The sequence below is a fragment of the Tamandua tetradactyla genome, chromosome 16, assembly GCF_023851605.1.
Source record: "Tamandua tetradactyla isolate mTamTet1 chromosome 16, mTamTet1.pri, whole genome shotgun sequence".
In the NCBI taxonomy this organism is placed as follows: Eukaryota; Metazoa; Chordata; class Mammalia; order Pilosa; family Myrmecophagidae; genus Tamandua; species Tamandua tetradactyla.
The window spans coordinates 61,193,477-61,211,358 of record NC_135342.1 but is presented as its reverse complement, the minus strand read 5'-3'; the positions used below and the strand labels follow the sequence as shown (position 1 = coordinate 61,211,358).

At 43.9% G+C, this 17,882-nt stretch overlaps 2 protein-coding genes and 1 pseudogene across 2 annotated transcripts in view; 2 read left to right on the top strand and 1 right to left on the bottom strand.

Annotated features, from left to right (window-relative positions):
- Window positions 1-7,381, bottom strand: part of LOC143658451 (cold shock domain-containing protein E1 pseudogene) — a 28,123-nt pseudogene extending 20,742 nt beyond the window's left edge.
- Window positions 7,382-9,252: 1,871 nt separating this feature from the next.
- Window positions 9,253-10,078, top strand: AGRP (agouti related neuropeptide). The gene is made up of 3 exons (XM_077133644.1): window positions 9,253-9,382; window positions 9,539-9,624; window positions 9,850-10,078. Exons 1-3 carry the CDS (start codon window positions 9,253-9,255, stop codon window positions 10,030-10,032), a joined length of 399 nt encoding a protein of 132 aa, XP_076989759.1. The 3' UTR covers window positions 10,033-10,078.
- A 679-nt stretch (window positions 10,079-10,757) lies between these two features.
- Window positions 10,758-17,882, top strand: part of ATP6V0D1 (ATPase H+ transporting V0 subunit d1) — a 39,619-nt gene continuing 32,494 nt past the window's right edge. Inside the window, exon 1 of the mRNA XM_077132738.1 lies at window positions 10,758-10,984. Coding sequence (XP_076988853.1) covers window positions 10,855-10,984 — 130 coding nt within the window. The 5' untranslated portion in view covers window positions 10,758-10,854. The remainder of the gene's footprint in view (window positions 10,985-17,882) is intronic.

Below are 17,882 nucleotides of genomic sequence, written 5' to 3'. Positions count from 1 at the left end.
GTCCTAGCTTCTATGTATAATTCCACCATTACCTTTGATCTTTTCATACCTCTCTTTAGGGTTGTTTGGGCTATTGAAATATACTAAATTTCTGATATTTCAAGGGTCTGTCACTAATGTGGGGTTTTGGAGAGGCTGGGCTAGGTTTCAGGAAAAAATATGTATTCTTGTTGTTAGGTGAAGTATTCTATATGTCCATTTAGAGTATTGTTCAAGTCTTGTATTTCCTTATTGATCTTCTATCAATACATTCTATCCGTTAATGAAAAATGGTGTATTAAAGTCTCCTACTACTAACGTAGGGCCATCTATTTCTCATCTATTTGTTTAATATATTTTGGAGCTTTTATCAGTATATATTGACCATCTTTGTTTCATATATTTGCTTCATATATTTGGGGGCTTTCACCAGTATACAATGACCTGTAAAAAGTAACTGGAAATATACACCAAAAAAATACGATACAATCATACTGGCATTTATAATTACCAAATGGTTACTGTGCCAGTTTGAGAGGATTTATGTTCCCTAGAAAAGTCATGTTTTCATCCTAATCAGTCTTGTGGGAGCAACCATTTCTTCTAATCCCTATTCAGTACTATAGGTTGGAAATTTGATTGGGTTATCTCCATGGAGATGTAGCTCACCCAATTGTGAGTATTAACTTTTGAATAGAGGGAGATGTGACTCCACCCATTCCAGGTGGGTCTTGACTAGTTTACTGGAATCCTTTAAAAGAGGAAGCATTTTGGAGAAAGTTTGAGAACAAAGAGAAAGCCACAGAACCACGGCAGAGCCACGAGGCCAAGAGCCCACCAGCCAGAGACCTTTGGAGATGAAGAAAGAAAACAGCCCTGGGGGAGCTTCATGAAACAAGAAGACTGGAGAGACAGCTAGCAGACATTGCCACGTACTTTTACAGTGGAGTGAGAAATCCACAACTTCATCAGCCTTTCTTGAATTAAGGTAACCTTTAGTTGGTGCTTTAATTTGGACATTTCTGTAGACTTGCTTTAATCTGGACAATTTCACAGCCTTAGAACTGTAACCTTTCAAACTATTAAATTTCCCATTTTAAAAGCCATTCCGTTCCTGGTGTATTGCATTCTGGCAGCTAGCAAACTAGAACCTTTACTAGAGGTCTTTATTTCTTTATGACACTTTGAACCACTTCTAGTGTCCTTTCCTTTCCATTTGAAGAACTCCCTTTAACATTGCTTTGTAAGGAAGATCTAGCGGTGATGAACTCCTTCAGCTTTTGTTTACCTGGGAATGCCTTCATCTCTCATTTTGAAAAGAAAGCCTCACTGGATATAAAGTTCTTGGTTGGCAATTGTTTTCTTTCAGCACCTTAAGTATTGCAGTCCCTGCCTTTTTTTTTTAAGCAGAAATTAAATGAAACTTTAATGTTGAAAGATTATCTCTTTAAGAAGCCTTCAGTAGTTGCCATTCTTTTTTAAAATTTTTCACACATGCTTTCTATACATGGTGCACAATCACTGGCTCACAATATCATCACATAGTTGTGTATTCATCACTGTGATCATTTTTTAGAACATTTGCATCACTCCAGAAAAATAAAGGTAAAAAATATAAAAATAAATAAAAAGAAAAAAGAAAAAACTCATACGTACCATACCTTACCCCTCTCTCTCATTGACCACTAGTGTTTCCATCTACCCAATTTATTTTACCTTTTTCTCCCCCTATTATTTATTTATTGATTGATTGATATCCCTATTTTTTACTCATCTGTCCATATTCTGGATATAAGGAGCATCAGATGCAAGGTTCTCACAATCACACAGTCATGTCGTAAATGTTACATCTTTATACAATCATCTTCAAGAATCCAGGCTACTGGAAAACAGCTCAACAGCTTCAGGAACTTCCCTCTAACCAATCCAATACACCATAAACTAAAACGGGATATCTATATGATGCATAAGAATAACGTCTAGGATAACTTCTCGACTCTGTTTGAAGTCTCTCAGCCCCTGAAACTTTATTTTGTCTCATTTTCTCTTCCTCCTTTTGGTCAAGAAGTCTTTCTCAATCTCTTGATGCAGGGTCCAGGCTTATCCCAGGCTTTCTGTCCCACGTTGCCAGGGAGATTTACACCCCTGGGAGTCATGTCTCTAGTAGGGGGGAAGGCAGTGAGTTCATATGCAGAGTTGGTTTAGAGAGAGAGGCCATATCTGAGCAACAAAAGAGGTTCTCTGGGGTGACTCTTAGGCATAATCTTAAGTAGGCTTAGTCTATCCTTTGCAGGAATAAGTTTCATAGGGCAAACCCTAAGATCAAGGGCTTAGCCTATTGGTTTGGTTGTCCCACTGCTTATGAGAATATCCTCCCCATTCCCCAAAGGGGACCCCACAAATACTTCTTTTTTCACTACCCAAATCGCTAACACTAATGGGACATCACATTAACTTGGACAAACCAACAAAATCTCACTCCTTATTCAAGATTTCATATACTTATGGTGTTTAACTAAACTGACCATAAAAGTTGAATTAGGAAATGCAGTAAAATTTTGCACCAAATATAAATTTTGCACCAAATAAACATCTCACCCTTTAGTCTCACCCAGAAGCTGAGGTTTAAAAATATGGACAATATCATCCTTTACCCAGTTTTCTAATATACCTTAGTCCTATCCATATCAGCTTCATTCATATCTCTAGTTGAAGTCTGATCCTTTTTTCAACTTTTTTAAACAGTTCCTGTATGGGGTACTGCTCACTTTCATAGTTTCAGAGCTCTAACTCTGAGTCTCAGGTGTCACATAGTACCCAAAGTTTCTGGGAAAGACCATGTTATATAAAAACAGCTTAGTATCTCAGAATTTAGAATTAACAGTTATACCTCATCGACAGTGAGATGATATTCAAAGTGCTGAAAGAAAAATGTTATTAGGCAACAATTCTATATTCTATATCCAAAAATACTGTCCTTCAAATATGAAGGAGAAATGAAGGCATGCCAAGATAAACAAAATCTGAGAGAATCCATTGCTAGCAACATGCCCTGCAAGAAATGGTCTTTCAGGCTGAACTGAAAGGACACAAGACAATAACTCAAATACACAAGGAGAAATAAAGTGCACCGATAAAGGTGATTACATAATTAATATAAAGACAGTATCACTGTATTCTGTAACTTTTTCACATATCTTATTTAAAAGAAAACTGCATAAAACAATAATTACACAACTGAAAAAAAAACCAGTATATCTCATGAATATATATGGCTGCTGTAAGAGCTTACAATCTAAGACCCTTTACAATCTAGGACGCCAACCTTATAACCCATGCTCTTGACTTTAGTTCACCGAATTTTTATATTATAGTCCATATGATTGAGGCATGATAATATTTGTCTTTTTTTCCTGACATTTCATTCATTTCACAGCTCTTAAGGTTCATTCACCTAGTTGCACGCCTAACAACTTTATTCCTTCTTGTGGCCACTCAGTCATCCATTGTATTTCTACACCATAGTTCCCCCTTCCATTCCTCAATTGTTGTATCCTTAGGCCACCTCCATTCACTGTGGATCAAGAACACTGCAGCCATAAACACCAGTGTGCAAATGTCCATTCATGTCTCCATAATTTGTTCCTCCAGGTATGTACTGAGCAACAGGGTTTCAGGATCATAGGCAAAATCACCCCGAGCCTCCTGTGGAACCACCACACTGTCCTCTGAGGGGCTAGACCTCTCATTTCCCTACCGACAGTGAATATCAACCCCCTGCCTTTTTTGTTTGTTTGTTTATTTGTTAATTTAAAAAAAATTAATAAACGAAATAAAAATTAACATATATAATCAGTAATTCACAATATCACTTGGTTGCATATTCATCATTTCTTAGAACATTTGCATCAATTCAGAAAAAGAAATAAAAAGACACTAGAAAAAGAAATAAAACAAACACAGGAAAGAAAAAAAAAAGATAATACCTACCATACCCCTTACCCCTTGCTTTCATTGATCACTAGCATTTCAAACTAAATTTATTTTAGCATTTGTTCCCCCTATTATTTATTTTTATTTCATATGTTCTACTCCTTTGTTGACAAGGTAGATAAAAGGAGCATCAGACACAAGGTTTTCACAATCACACAGTCACATTGTGACAGCTATCTCATTATTCAATCATCCTCAAGAAACATGGCTACTAGAACACAGCTCTACATTTTCAGGCAGTTCCCTCCAGCCTCTCCATCACATCTTGAATAACAAGGTGATATCTACTTAATGTGTAAGAATAACCTCCAGGATAACCTCTCAACTCTGTTTGGAATCTCTCAGCCATTGACACTTTGTCTCATTTCACTCTTCCCCCTTTTGGTCGACAAGGTTTTCTCAATCCCTTGATGCTGAGTTTCACTCATTCTAGGGTTTTTCTTAATCCCTTGATGCTGAGTCTGAGCTCATTCTAGGATTTCTGTCCCACGTTGCCAGGAAGGTCCACACCCCTGGGAGTCACGTCCCATGTAGACAGGGGGAGGGTGGTGAGTTTGCTTGTTGTGTTGGCTGGAGAGAGAGAGGCCACATTTAAGCAACAAAAGAGGCTCTCTTGGGGGTGACTCTTAGGCCTAAATTTTAAGTAGACTTGACCTAGCCTTTGTAGGGTTAAGTTTCATATGAACGAACCCCAAGACTGGGGGCTCAGCCTATAGCTTTGGTTGTCCACACTGCTTGTGAGAATATCAAGAATTCAACTTGGGGAAGTTTAATTTCTCCCCGTTCTCACCATTCCCCGAAGGGGGCAACCTCCTGGCTTCTTGCCTCCATGGTTTCTGAAGAGATATTGGCACTTCATCTAATTGGGACTCCCTTGTGCATAACACATTGCTTACCTCTTGCAGCATCCAGAACTCTCTCCTTTTCCATTGCATTTTTTAATTAATTAATTTTTATTTTTAACTTATTTTATTAGAACAGTTGTAAGTTTTCAGAAAAATCATGAGAGAGTAGAGTTTCCATATACCCTTCTCTTACACACAACAGTTTTTCCTGTTGTTAACATTTTGCATCAATGCAGTACCTTTGTTACAATTGGTGAAGCATTATTATAATTATACTATTTAAAAATTTTATTTTATTTATTAAACATACCAACATACAAACACATTTTACCATATGATCATTCCACTCTACATACATAATCAGTAATTCACAATATCATCACCTAGTTGCATATTCATCATCATGATCATTTCTTAGAACATTCGCATTAATTCAGAAAAAGAAAACAGAAAAAAATTCACACATGCCATACCCCTTACTCCCCTTCATTGATCACTAGCATTTCAATCTACTAAATTTAACAGTTGTTCCCCCTATTATCCATTTACTTTTAATCCAGATATTTTACTCATCTGTCCATAAGGTAGATAAAAGGAGCATCAAACACAAGGTTTTCACAATCACACAGTCACATTGTGAAAGCTGTATCATTATTCAATCATCCTCAAGAAACATGGCTACTGGAACACAGCTCTACATTTTCAGGCAGTTCCCTCCAGCCTCTCCATTACACCTTAACTTAAAAGGTGATATCTATTTAATGCATAAAAATAACCTCCAGGATAACCTCTTGACTCTGTTTGGAATCTCTCATTTTAGTTTGTCTCATTTCTCTCTTCTAGCTTTCGGTCGAGAAGGTTTTCTCAAGTCCTTGGTGCTGAGTCCTGTGCATTTTTTTTTTTTTATGCTGTATTGCGTGGGTCACATTTCATTCTTTTTCCATGTGAGTATCCCATTATTGCAGCACCATTTGCTGAATTTTTGTTTGTTTGTTTTGTTTTTGGGACGTGCACAGGCTGGGAATTGAACTTGGGTCTTCTGCATGGCAGGTGAGATTTCTACCATTAACTACCCTTGCACCCCCTCCACTGCATTGTGATCAGTATGTGAGGAGTGTTTTTTTCTTCAAGTTTATCCTGTTTGCTGTTCTCTGGACTTCTTGGATCTGCATATTCATGCTTTTTGCTAAGTTTGGGAAGTTTTCTCTATTTCTTCTAATATTTCTGCCCCATTATCTTTTTGTTCTCCTTCTTGAACCCCCATACAGCATATATTTGTGCGCTTAATGGTATCTCAGAGGTCTCAGGTTATTTTTGCTTTTCATAACTTTTTTTTCGTTCCTCAGTCTGACTCATTTCAATTGCCCTGTCTTCAAATTCACTGATTCTTTCTTCTGCTAACTACAATCTGCTCTTGAAACCCTCCTGAGAATATTTCATTTCAGTTATTGTGGTCTTCTACTCCAGTAGTTCTGTTTGTTTCCTTTAAAAAATTTCTATCTCTTTACTGGGATTCTCATATTGTTCATTCTTTGTTTTTTATGATGTCCTTTAGTTCTTTCTCTGTATTTCCCCTCATCTCCTTGAGCACATTGAAGATCAATTTTTTAAAAGTCTTTATCTTATATGTCCATAGTCTGGTTTTCATCATTGACGTTTTCTTAATTTTGGTCCTCTTCCTTCGGATGGGCCATCGTTTCTCTGTTTGCATTGTAATTTTTTTGCTTCTCACCGAACATTTTCTTCTCACTCTTTCCTATTGTTAACATTTTGCTTTAGTACTGTATTGCGTGGTCACATTTCATTCTTTTTCCATGTGAGTATCCCATTATTGCAGCACCCTCCTCGACAGGTCTCAGGAAACATACTGTCTCTAAATTTCCGTCACTGGTTTTGTACGGGGCAGTTGGAACAGCGGCTGCCCTCAGAGCTGGGACCCCAGTGATTCAAAGTAGTTAATCAAAAGCGGTGATCAGCAATTGGTTCATGCCTACCTGGATCTTAGGGAAGTGAATTCTAAGCCCCTTTCTGGCACCAGCAAGCTAGGCCAGGTGCCAGGCCCCACTGCTGCCTGCTATGAAAATGGGGGCTGATGTCAGTAACTGTGCATAGAGAGAGAAATTTACTAGTATTTACTGTAATTTACCAGCCTCCTCCTCCTCCTGCTCTTTCCTGGATAATATATAGTGTTCTTCTGGCTTCCTGAGTTTCAAAATAGTTGTTTTGACACTTCCTGTTTAAAAGTTGTTCTGGCAGAAAGACCGATTCCTGGAGCTTCCTACTCCACTATCTTCCTACAGTCCTCCAGACCCCATTGTGCTTTTGATGGTTAGTTTTCTTGACTGTTTTCCCCAATGGACCTGATGAGGGACACAGGTTGCCCCTGAGTGCTTCAGGCCTTGTCCATTGCTGGCAACAGGCTGATAAACCTGTCTGCGTACACCTAGGTGAAGAGAAGCCTGGGTAGGAGGAGGCTCTGCCTCAGGCCATGAAAAGCTGTCTTAGCATGGGTGCTAACCAAAGCCAGGTGCCCAAAGCCCCCTCCCATGCCTCACCTGGAGCATCTATCCAAAATCCTCATGCAGTCCCTGCTCCCCTCTACCATCTCTTCAGCTAGAATCTTCAGGGATGGGGCCAGAGCACAAGCACGGGGGGGGAAGGTGCCTCAGATGCATTCAATGTATTGCCCTTCCTCCACCCTAGGTGGCCCAGCCTGGATGGAACACACCTGTGTGCCTGATACCTTCGCCCTGCACGACTCTGAGAAGAGAGTGGGGTGAGCCGCTAGGCCTAGCTGCAGCCTCTAGGAGAAATAGGTCATTGCCAGCTATCAGAGAGGCCTTTATACCAAGTCTGTTTTATGACAATCACCAAAACAGCCAATGATATTCCCCAAGGAAAAGGGGCACTGGCCTTTTCCTGAATTGTCCTGAGGGCTCAGCTCAGAGGCCACATCCTCAGAGAGGCTTTCCCTTCCTCCTCCTTCTGAGCTCCTAGGACTGTAACCTTCAGCCAACCACTGGAGATTCCAGGGCAACCTAATCCCAGAGTGGACACCAGTAACCCTCTGTGGAAGAAGCCTGCCCCAGGTCTGCCCTCTGCAGAGTCCCTGCTACCTGTCAACCTTCCCCACCACCATGCAGCCTGAATACCAAACCAAATGTTAGTGTTTATGCCAGGCCACAGGGTGTAAGATAGAAACCTAAGTCCCGCCTCTTTCCCCACCCCCGCTAGTGGGAAGATTCCTTAGGCCTCCTCCAGGTCAGCACTGTCTGTAGGAACCTGAGCAGCAACCCCCAACAGTCATTTCTTCCTCTTCCTGCTACCTTGGGCCAGCCCAGATTGGACATAGAGACCTCAAAGTTGAAATGGCCTGTATCCCTTTCCCAGATGGGCAAGTGTTTAATAAGGCAGGTTCAGGTGGGGGCATGGTGCATCCTGCCATGTTCATGGAATGGGAAGTCCCTGTCCCAACCTCATGCTGATGAAACCAGGCATGGCAAAGGCATGACAGTGCAGGACGGAAGGAAGCAGACATTAGTGCTAATGAAGCAGGCAGCCTGAAAGCTTTTTACTCTGAAGCTGCTGCCCACTAGGAACAGTCCGTTCTGCTTCCTTGGCTTCCAGGAACCCAGGCAGAAAGGGGCTTGGGGGCAGGAACAGGGTGGGGGTTCTTAGAGGAAGCCTGGAGAGAGCAGGGGCGGGGGGTGCAGGGGCGGGCAGAAAGGGGTCCAGGGATACAGGCAGGAAGACCCGGTTTTAACCAGGTTGGCTTCTTCCTTCCCCTGTTCCCCACAAAATCACCTAGGGTCTAGATCTGCACCCCTCCCCTTCCCCACTCTGGCCACTGGCCCATCTCCCCCTTCCATGCTCTCAACCCAAGTTCCTGGAAGCAAAGGAAACAGAACATGCCACGTAGGACCTGAGTGAGCATCTCCGGGGCCACAAATTAAATTAAAGCTCTCTTTTCCGCCTGCCTTGTTATTGCTAATTGCTCCAGCCTGGCTCAACCCCTTTAGGCCCTGGTTCATTGGAAATCTGGGGGCCCTATACACTTTATCTTGTTCCTAAACTTTGATTGGCTCCTGGAGACCTCACCTCAAATTGGAAATAGGCACCTCTCTTATACAGCACCCAAAGGTCCAGGGTCCAAGGAGAGAAGCTTGAACGTTGCCCCCACTCTCCTGGGAGGGCCCCTCATGCCCTGGCTGTGGAGAACAGTCACGTGGGGACTCTTCATTAGGCCCTATCATATAAGCCGAAGGTACAGGGTGGCCAAGAACTCTCAGGGCAAGGACCCAGCAAGCCGAGGTAAGTTTTCAGGTTGAGCAGGGAGTCCTACTCTCTGAGGGGCCTCTCTCTGGGATGGGGCACCTCAAGAGGACTCCTAGGATGAGGAGGGACTAAGTGGTGTCTCTTCCTGCTAAGCCAGGCCATGCGGACTGCAGTGCTGATGAGCTATGCCTTGCTTCTGGCACTGCCCGCCATGGAGGGGGCACAGATGGGTCTGGGCCCCTTGGAAGGCATCAGAAGGCCTGACCAGGCCCTGTTCCCACAGCTCCCAGGTTAGTGTGGGCCGGGGTGGGACTGGGAGGGACCTGGATGCCCTCTGGCCATAAGGTGTCCAGCCTGGACAAGCCCTCTTATTCCCTTCTGAATCCCAGTCTTGGGAGGTGGGTGTTTGCGCAATGGGGGCTCTGCCCTCACTTGGTCTGCCCCAGGCTTAGATCTGCGGCCCCAACTGAAGAGGACTGACGCCGATCAGGCAGAAGAGACCCTGCTACAGGAGGCCCAGGCCTTGGCAGAGGTAACTGCTCAGGGAAAGGAGTGAAGCGGCTGGCCTGGGAGGGGGCACCATCCCCACTCTCCAGCTCCGGGCCCACTCACCTGAGAGGAGGGATCACGGCAAAAAAAACAAAAAAAACCCATCCCCTTGCTCTACTGCCGTCCTGTACCCGGATAGGGGCAGGTGAAACCCCTGTACCTGCCTTCGGAGCCCCGTGCCCACGTTCCTGCTCCCCCACCTCTGCAGGTGTTGGACCCACAAGGCCGGGAGCCGCGGTCCCCGCGGCGCTGCGTGAGGCTGCACGAGTCCTGTCTGGGACAACAGGTGCAATGCTGTGACCCGTGCGCCTCGTGCTACTGCCGCTTCTTCAACGCCTTCTGCTACTGCCGCAAGTTGGGTACCGGCACGCACCCCTGCAGCCGCAACTAGTTGGCCAATGATGGGGTCAGGGCAGGGGCATCGGGGCGCGAATAAAGGCTGGAACTAACCCCAAGGCTGAGGCGTTATTTCTAACGTGGCTGTTGGAGGGTTGGGTGGGGATGCCGCCAAGCAAAGAAATCACACATACAGTGACCCCAGGGCCTGTGCTATCCCGTCATCTGAGCCACATACACACGAGCTCTGAAGGAGGCGCCGATGGGGGAGGCAGAGCAGAGCCGCGTTTCAGCCCTCTCGTCTCTTGCACAATAAATGCAAGTTAGTGGGGGCGCAGCGAAGCATAGCGCTCGCCGATGGTGAGCAAAGCATTAGGCTCCAAGATCTGGTATGCGGTTCATTAGACGTGTAACCCCAGCAAAGCCCGCCCCGAGTCAGACCTCAGTTTCCCTTTGAGAAGAGGATGGTTCAACAACAGTCTGGAATCTTTCTGAGCACAGCAAGTACCGCCAGCCCCCATCTTTACCCCGCTGGTCACTAGAATGCCTGGAGCACCAGACCTGCGAGCGCTAGAAAGACGGGTCAGCGGAATCCCTGCGGCCACCCGCGCCCCCAAATTGCCGACCTCAAACCCTCCAAGCCTCTCCTTTACCAGACGGCAGGCGCCAAAGACCGTAACCCAGCCCACGCCTGTGCAGCGCTTCTGCACAAACCACCCGGAAGCCAGGCGCCGCTCAGAGCCCCGCCCAGTGGCGGTCACATGAGCGCTTGCGCGTCACCTGACGCGCTTGACAGTCGGCTGCGGGCGTCGCGTCAGCTGACCGTGGAGTTGCGTTGCTTGCCGGCGGGTCGGGGTTCTCCGATCCTGCTACAGCCATGTCGTCCTTTCCGGAGCTTTACTTCAATGTGGACAATGGCTACCTGGAGGGACTGGTGCGCGGCCTGAAGGCCGGGGTGCTCAACCAGGCGGACTACCTCAATCTGGTGCAGTGCGAAACGCTCGAGGGTGAGCCGCGGGGCCGAGCTTCAGGGCCTTGGAGACCAGGAATGGAGGCCGGCCCCGGGCCTGAGGGGTTCTCGGTCTAGGCCGGGAAGCCGGAGGCGGGGGTTCTCGAAGGGCCTGAGAGATCGAGGAGCTAGATGGGCCGGGCCTGAGAGACTTCGTTGGGAAGCCGGGCGTTGGGGGCTGCGTCTTATTTGGGCCCAGAGGCACTTAAGGCCTTAGGAACAGCGATAGGCCGCCTCTGCTTGGGCTGTCTTTTCTGTGGTTAGTCCCGCCGTGTAGTTTGGAAGGAGAGGGGTCACTCATGAGTGGACGACCAGTCCAGGGTGTGCGCATATAAACCTCTTCACTCTGATGAAGTCAGACATCGGTCCTGTGGCGCTGCTTAGGGAAGTTGAGCAGGAAAGCCCCTTCACTCCCCACATACGTACATCAGGGCCTTTGGGATCTTTGTGTCTTGATGTTGGCTTGCAAGGCTGAGCCTTCCTGGGAAGCTTAGCAAGGGTTTCCACCCAGCTCTGAACCCCTGGCTGGACAGTGTTTCCTAAAAGCAGTGTTTAAGTGTGTTTAAGTCTGTTCATACACATGTATTTGGCTAGTAAGCCCAACATCCTCAGTGAGGGGGCTGCCTGTTGTGTAAGAACCTTAGTCTGGAATCTTAGCACAGCAAGTACCGCCAGCCCCCATCTTTACCCCGCTGGTCACTAGAATGCCTGGGGCACCAGACCTGTGAACGCTAGAAAGACGGGTCAGCGGAATCCCTGCGGCCACCTGCGCCCCGAACTGCCGACCTCAAACCCTCCAAGCCTCTCCTTTACCGGTCGGCAGGCGCCTCAAACACACCACGGCCCCGAAATGGGATTGACTCTCTGAGGCACAGATGTGTCAAATGTACTTATTAGAGATGTCCTTGAGTCCAAACTCCACCTGTTCCCCTTACCCACACTAACCCTGGGGGTAGTGAAGGGCAAGGTGGCTGAGATGTGAGTTTCCATCCCCTCTCCACAAGTGGTAACCTTAAACAGAGGTACTGATAGCCTCATGGTTGGTAAACAGAGGGGAGAGAGAGCCAGATTTTCTCTGGAGAAAATTTTCTCATCAAAAACATACTGAGGTTAAAGGTGGATTTAAAAAAAATTGTTTACCTTGCAAGCTAGACCAGTAAAGTGAAAAGAAATACATTTGAAATAAAAAACTTATTGGACTTGATTAAGTTAAAAATGGAAGGAAAATCATTTACCTCCCTCCGGGGAGTGGAGGTAGGGAAGGAGAGGAGAGCACTTTAGGGTGCTGGATTGTGGGAGCCTGCCAGCCACCTGACTGTCCTCTCTCTGGAATAAGGAGGAGATACATCTCTTTTTTTCGGGGGTGGGGGTGGGGTTAAAACTTTTTTTATTGTATAATATAGCATATATATAAAGCAAAGAAAGAAGAAACAATAGTTTTCAAAGCACTCTTCAACAACTAGTTACAGGACAGATCCCAGAGTTTGTCATGGGCCACCATACCATTAAGGAGGAGATACATCTTGACACGGTCGGCATTTAGTGAATTTTGTGGGCTAACTGAAATTGGAAGAAGAGCTTTATTTGCTTAAGTCTGAAAATGAACATCTATTAATGGTTCACTGACATAAGATTATCTTGTTTTTCTTTCCTCACTCCTGGTGCTGCCTGTCCCCTGTAGAGCATATGGGGACACAAAGTTCCCTTCATCATGGAGGACTCTCTATCATTCTCCGTATCCAGGCTAGGCAATACTCAGCACATGGCCACCCTTGTGGAAAGTCATCCAGGCTTTTGGCATGACATTCAGAAATCCCTTGCTTGTTCACATGTGTAATTTCTCTCCCACGTGCAAATTTCCCCCTCAGTGCTTCATGCTTTGGAGTTAGACAAACCTGAGTTTGAATCCCAGCCCTGCCAATGACTGGATTATTTTAGTCAAGTTACTTAACACGTCTGGACCTTAGGTTCTTCATCTGTTGTGAGACGTCAACAAGTGACTACATGTAAAACACTTAACCTAGCACCTAAAGATAGAGTAAGTGCTTTCTGTGTTATTTTCACCTGCCCTTCGCTCTGCTTCCCCCTCATCCTCTAAAGCCTAGTGCTTCCCAGCCTTTAAGGCTCAGCCCTAGAGCCATCTCCCCTTATAACTGCTCTGTGACCAGGCTAGGCCAGAATGTTGACCCATTCAGTCAGTCATAGCTCCTGTGGTGTTTGTTTTTCTTTCCTGGTATTTTCTTGGCACAGAGTGTGGAACCCTGTATGCCAGAGATGCTGGGAATAACCAGAAGTAAATGACCAGAAACCTCATTTGTCCTCTACAGAGAGTTCTTCTCTGTTACTGAAGGTGACACTAGAGGCCTGGCCTCCAGGACCCTGTTGCAGAGTGACTTTGCCTCCCTATCTCCAGGGAAGGAGGGGACGAGAAAGGGAGACCAAGGAAATCTGAGAACCTCAGTGGAACCCCAGTCCTTAGCTGGTGAGGTTTCCAAAGAACAAGTTTGGAAGCTGGCGTTGGACAGTTCCTAGGAGGCACAGGTCTTTGGGGAAGGGCGTTTATTCTGAGAGTTAGAGCTGGTATACCATCTCTACCACATCCTAGCCTTCTTCTCTGGTTCCATCCCAGAAAGACATCCGCTGACCTCTCTCTTATAGAACTATCTCTTAGAACCTCCTAATTCCACTTATCCTCCATTGTCCATTTTGCTGTGATCATCTCTTCTTAAGAGTAGGGGAAAGAACATGGAGAGGTCCTTCCCCTTTGATGGATGGAGAGAACAAAACTAGGTGGTTGGAAAAGTTCTTTCCAGCTCTCAGGTTTTTCTGGATGTGTTGAGTACTTTCTGGGAGCTGGGCCCTGTGCTAAGAACTTGTGGGAAAGAGGAGGTGGGTAGAGATGTATGCAGAGAATTCATACAGTGTTACCTTGAATGTTTTTATTCGTTTAATATATATTAATGGAGTACCTGTCCTATGTCTGTCACTGTGATAAAACTGGGAATACTTTGTTGAGTGATATTGTCTTGACCCTCATGGTCTGAGGGTGGAGGTCAGTGGGCAGGAAAAGCCATTAAGGGATGGCTTCAATATGTATTCAATATGCAGTTCAGTGTATTCAATATGCGGGTTCGCTGCTTTACAGCTCTTTGGCTGTGGGAAAGGTATGTAGCCTCTCTGAGTTTCATCATGTGTAAAAGGGTGATAATAATAGCACCTACCTCATAGGGTGGTTATGAGGACTAAACAAGATAATCCATGTAAAATGCTTAGCATGAGCTTGGCACATAGTAAGTGTTCCATCAATGTGTTAGCTACTGTTATTGTTAGTAGTAAGTAAACAAAATAAATGTGTAATTTCTTAATAGGGATAATAATTGTGAAAGGAACAGTGGGTAAGGGATAGAGAATCACAGGGAAACTTCTTTTGAAAGCATGACTGGTTAAGGTCCTGCTGCAGAAGTGATACTTGAGCTGAGATGTGAAGAATGAGAAGGAGCCAGCTCGGCAGAAAGCTGAGTGGGGTCTGGGGGTAGGAGTGGGGAGGTTTCAGGCAAAAGCACCAGCATGCTAAGGCGGAAATAGTTGGGCCAGTTAGGGGGACCAGAAGATGCCCAGGGAGGTGGAGTGTGTGGTATGGGAGTTTCAGTCTTCTAGGAACCCAGATCTTTGATGTAAAAGAGTCAGGCAGAGCCTTAGTTCCTTAGGATGGAGCATGGAGGCAGAGGTGATGGTCTCTTCCATAGAAGAGACGATGGTTCTCTTCCATAGAAGAGATGATGGTTCTCTTCCATAGAAGCCTGCTGAATTTTGGGTTGCTGAATGCGACTGAGTTTTGTAGCTGGGTGTGTTCCTGACCATGAGGGGCATATATGTAGTGCTATTTTGATATTCAAATATTCATTTGCTCATTCATAAGCCACTTTCTGAAGGCCTGCTGCACACCAACCCCTGGGGCTCCTACGAGAGCCAGGGAGGTATTTCAGGCAATGGCACAGTTCTGAGCCTGAACTCTTAGCTCCTACCCTGGATTCAGCGCAAAAACATTGCTATTATTTTGCATGATTGGTTGCTGGGATTTTAGGTGTGAGGAAGGGTCTGCCACTACTATTAGTACTACCACCTCCTGCCCTCCAGAATTTCCCCCACCTCTTTTCTTTTTAAAACTATTTATTATGTTATTATTAAACATGTGTATTAAAAGGAATAGAATAATGAATGCATGAAAATAATCACCCAATTTCAATAATTCTTAATTCTTTTGATGTAAAAATTATCAATCTTGTTTTAATAATAACTCCACTTATTTCCATACTCCTAAGTTATTTTGAAGTAAATCCCAAAAAACATATCATTTCAGCTATAAATATTTAAGTTATTCTAAAAGGTCATGACTTTTTCTGAAAGGTCCACAACACCGTTATTCCTCCTAAAAAAAGACCAAGGCAGTAATTTACTAATGCCGTCAAATATCTGTTAGTGTTCAGATTTCTCTGGTTATTACAATTTTTAAAAATATTATTTGTTCATTCAGGATCCAAATATGATCCATACATTTCAGTGGGTTTATAATGTCTCAAGTATTTTTTAAAATATTTTTTATTGTGAAATGTATATACAGAAAAGCAAAACATTTCAAAGTACATTGTAACGAGTTGTTAGAGGACAGATTTCAGAGTCTGTATGGGTCTACAGTTTCAGATTTTTCCTTCTATCTGCTCCAAGACATTGGAAACTAAAAGAAATATCAATATAATGATTCAGCAGTCATGCTCATTTGTTAAATCCTATCTTGTCTGTTGTAATTCCTCTTTCTCCTTTGATCCTTCTCCCAATCTTTAAGGGTATTTGAGCTATGCCCATTCTAGCTTTTTCATGTTGGGAAGGGTTGTTGATTTTATAGGATAGGGGTATGGACATAGTTGATCTTGGAGAGGCTTGCTCCTCTGAATTTCATGACTTATCTGGCCTAGGAACCATCTGGAGGTGGTAGGTTTCTGGAAAGTAATCTTAATGTGTGACACTTTTGTAGAGTCTCAGATAAAGCTCCAGGTGTTCTTTCTGGGGTTTAGCAAACTCTGGTAATTAGCAGTATTTAACTGCATAAGAGTAGCCCCCAGAATAGCCTCTCAAATCTATTTGAACTCTCTTAGCTACTGACACCTTGTTTTGTCATATTTCTTTTCCCCTTTTTGTCAGGAAGGCATTGCCAATCCCACAGTACCAGGACCAGGCTCATCCCTGGGAGTCATGTCCCACATTGCAGGGAGAATTTCACCCCAGTATATCATGTCCCAGATAGGGCATAGGGTTATTGATTTTACTTGCAGAATTGGGCTTAGAGAGAGAGGTCACATTTGAGCAACAAAAGAGGTTTTCTGGAATTAACTCGTAGGCGTAGCTATAGGTAGACTTAGCTCCTCTGCCATAGAAATAGGGTTCACAAAAGCAAGCCTCAAGATCAAGGGCTTGGCCTATTGACTTGGGAATCCTAATGTTTGCATCTCAAATATTTTAATATATAGGTTCTCCTTCTGTCTGTTTCTCTCCCCCTCTCTCATTTTTTCCTTTTAATTTATTTATTGAAGAAACTGGGTCACTTGACCATAAATTTTAGCTCGAGTTTCCTGGTTGCATTCCTATTATGTAATTTGCCATGTTCTTCTGTCTCTTGTTTTACCTTTAAATTGGTATTTAGCGTGATTAAATTCATTTTTTTAAAGAATATTTAATAGGTGATTTTATATGTATTTCCATTGGGAGACACAGAATATCTGCTTGTTTCTGTTTTTGTGAAATAAGGAATCATTGAAATTATTACATAGAACCATTACTTCATTACAAGTTGCAAAATGGTGATATTCTAATTCTGTCTTTCCTTCTGCAATTGCTGGCTTGAATACTTCTGTAAACTTGCACTAATCAACTACTTGGTTACCCTGAGAGAGACAGGGTAAATGCTGGATTTTTTCCCCCTTATTTACCTATAAATTTTTTCCCTTTATTTACCCGTAAATGCTTGATTTTTTTCCCCTTTATTTACCCGTTTTCAAAATATTGAGTTGTTTCCATGATAACTAATGAGGTTTGTTTGTTTGTTTAGTAAAATAATGTACTAATGGATTTTAATTTTATTTGTCCTGCTTCGGTCTACCTTATTGATGCCGAAATTATCCTTTGATTAGTGGGAGCTTGTTCTTTTGTCTGCTGAGTCTTTTTGACACAAATCTGTATGTAGCTTTTGAGAGCTTCCTTACTTTCTAGAATGACAATATGTTCCAACCTCACCTTGTGCATTTCCTGCCCCAGACCTAGAGTCACCATTTCTCCTTGGTGAGCTTCTTTATATTGGAAAATGATATTTAGAGACCATAATCTGAGTCCTGGGGGTTCTCATTGCTACTGAGTTGGTCATTGTTTCTAGATTTTTCTGTAGATATTTAATCTCTGTTTTTATTTAAAAACTTAGAAATACATAAAAAGCAAATGACTTGCTAGATTATGCACTCAGCAATGGGTACCAGAATGACAGTTTCCTAATTTGGAATGGAAGTCTACCTAACACTTGGACTAGGTAGAACTTCTCCTTCCTGTTGTAGTTCTCAAATAACCACATATTAATTAACATTCAAGAGGAGGAACCCTGTGATCTTGCGGTTTCCATGTGAGCTAGATGGTCCTGAGGATTGTTTTTTTCTCAGCCATTGAGAATTAGATTTAGGTCCTCCAGAGATGTGGTTGGCAAGCTCACGTGTATGATGTGCTAGCCATCTTCTAGAACATTTTTACCCCTTTCTGCCTTGATTGGCTTCTCTTCTTTTCAAACTAGCCATTACAGTCATTGCAGCTCCTTCTGCATTTCAACATTTTTTTAAACAAGGACAGTCTCACATGGC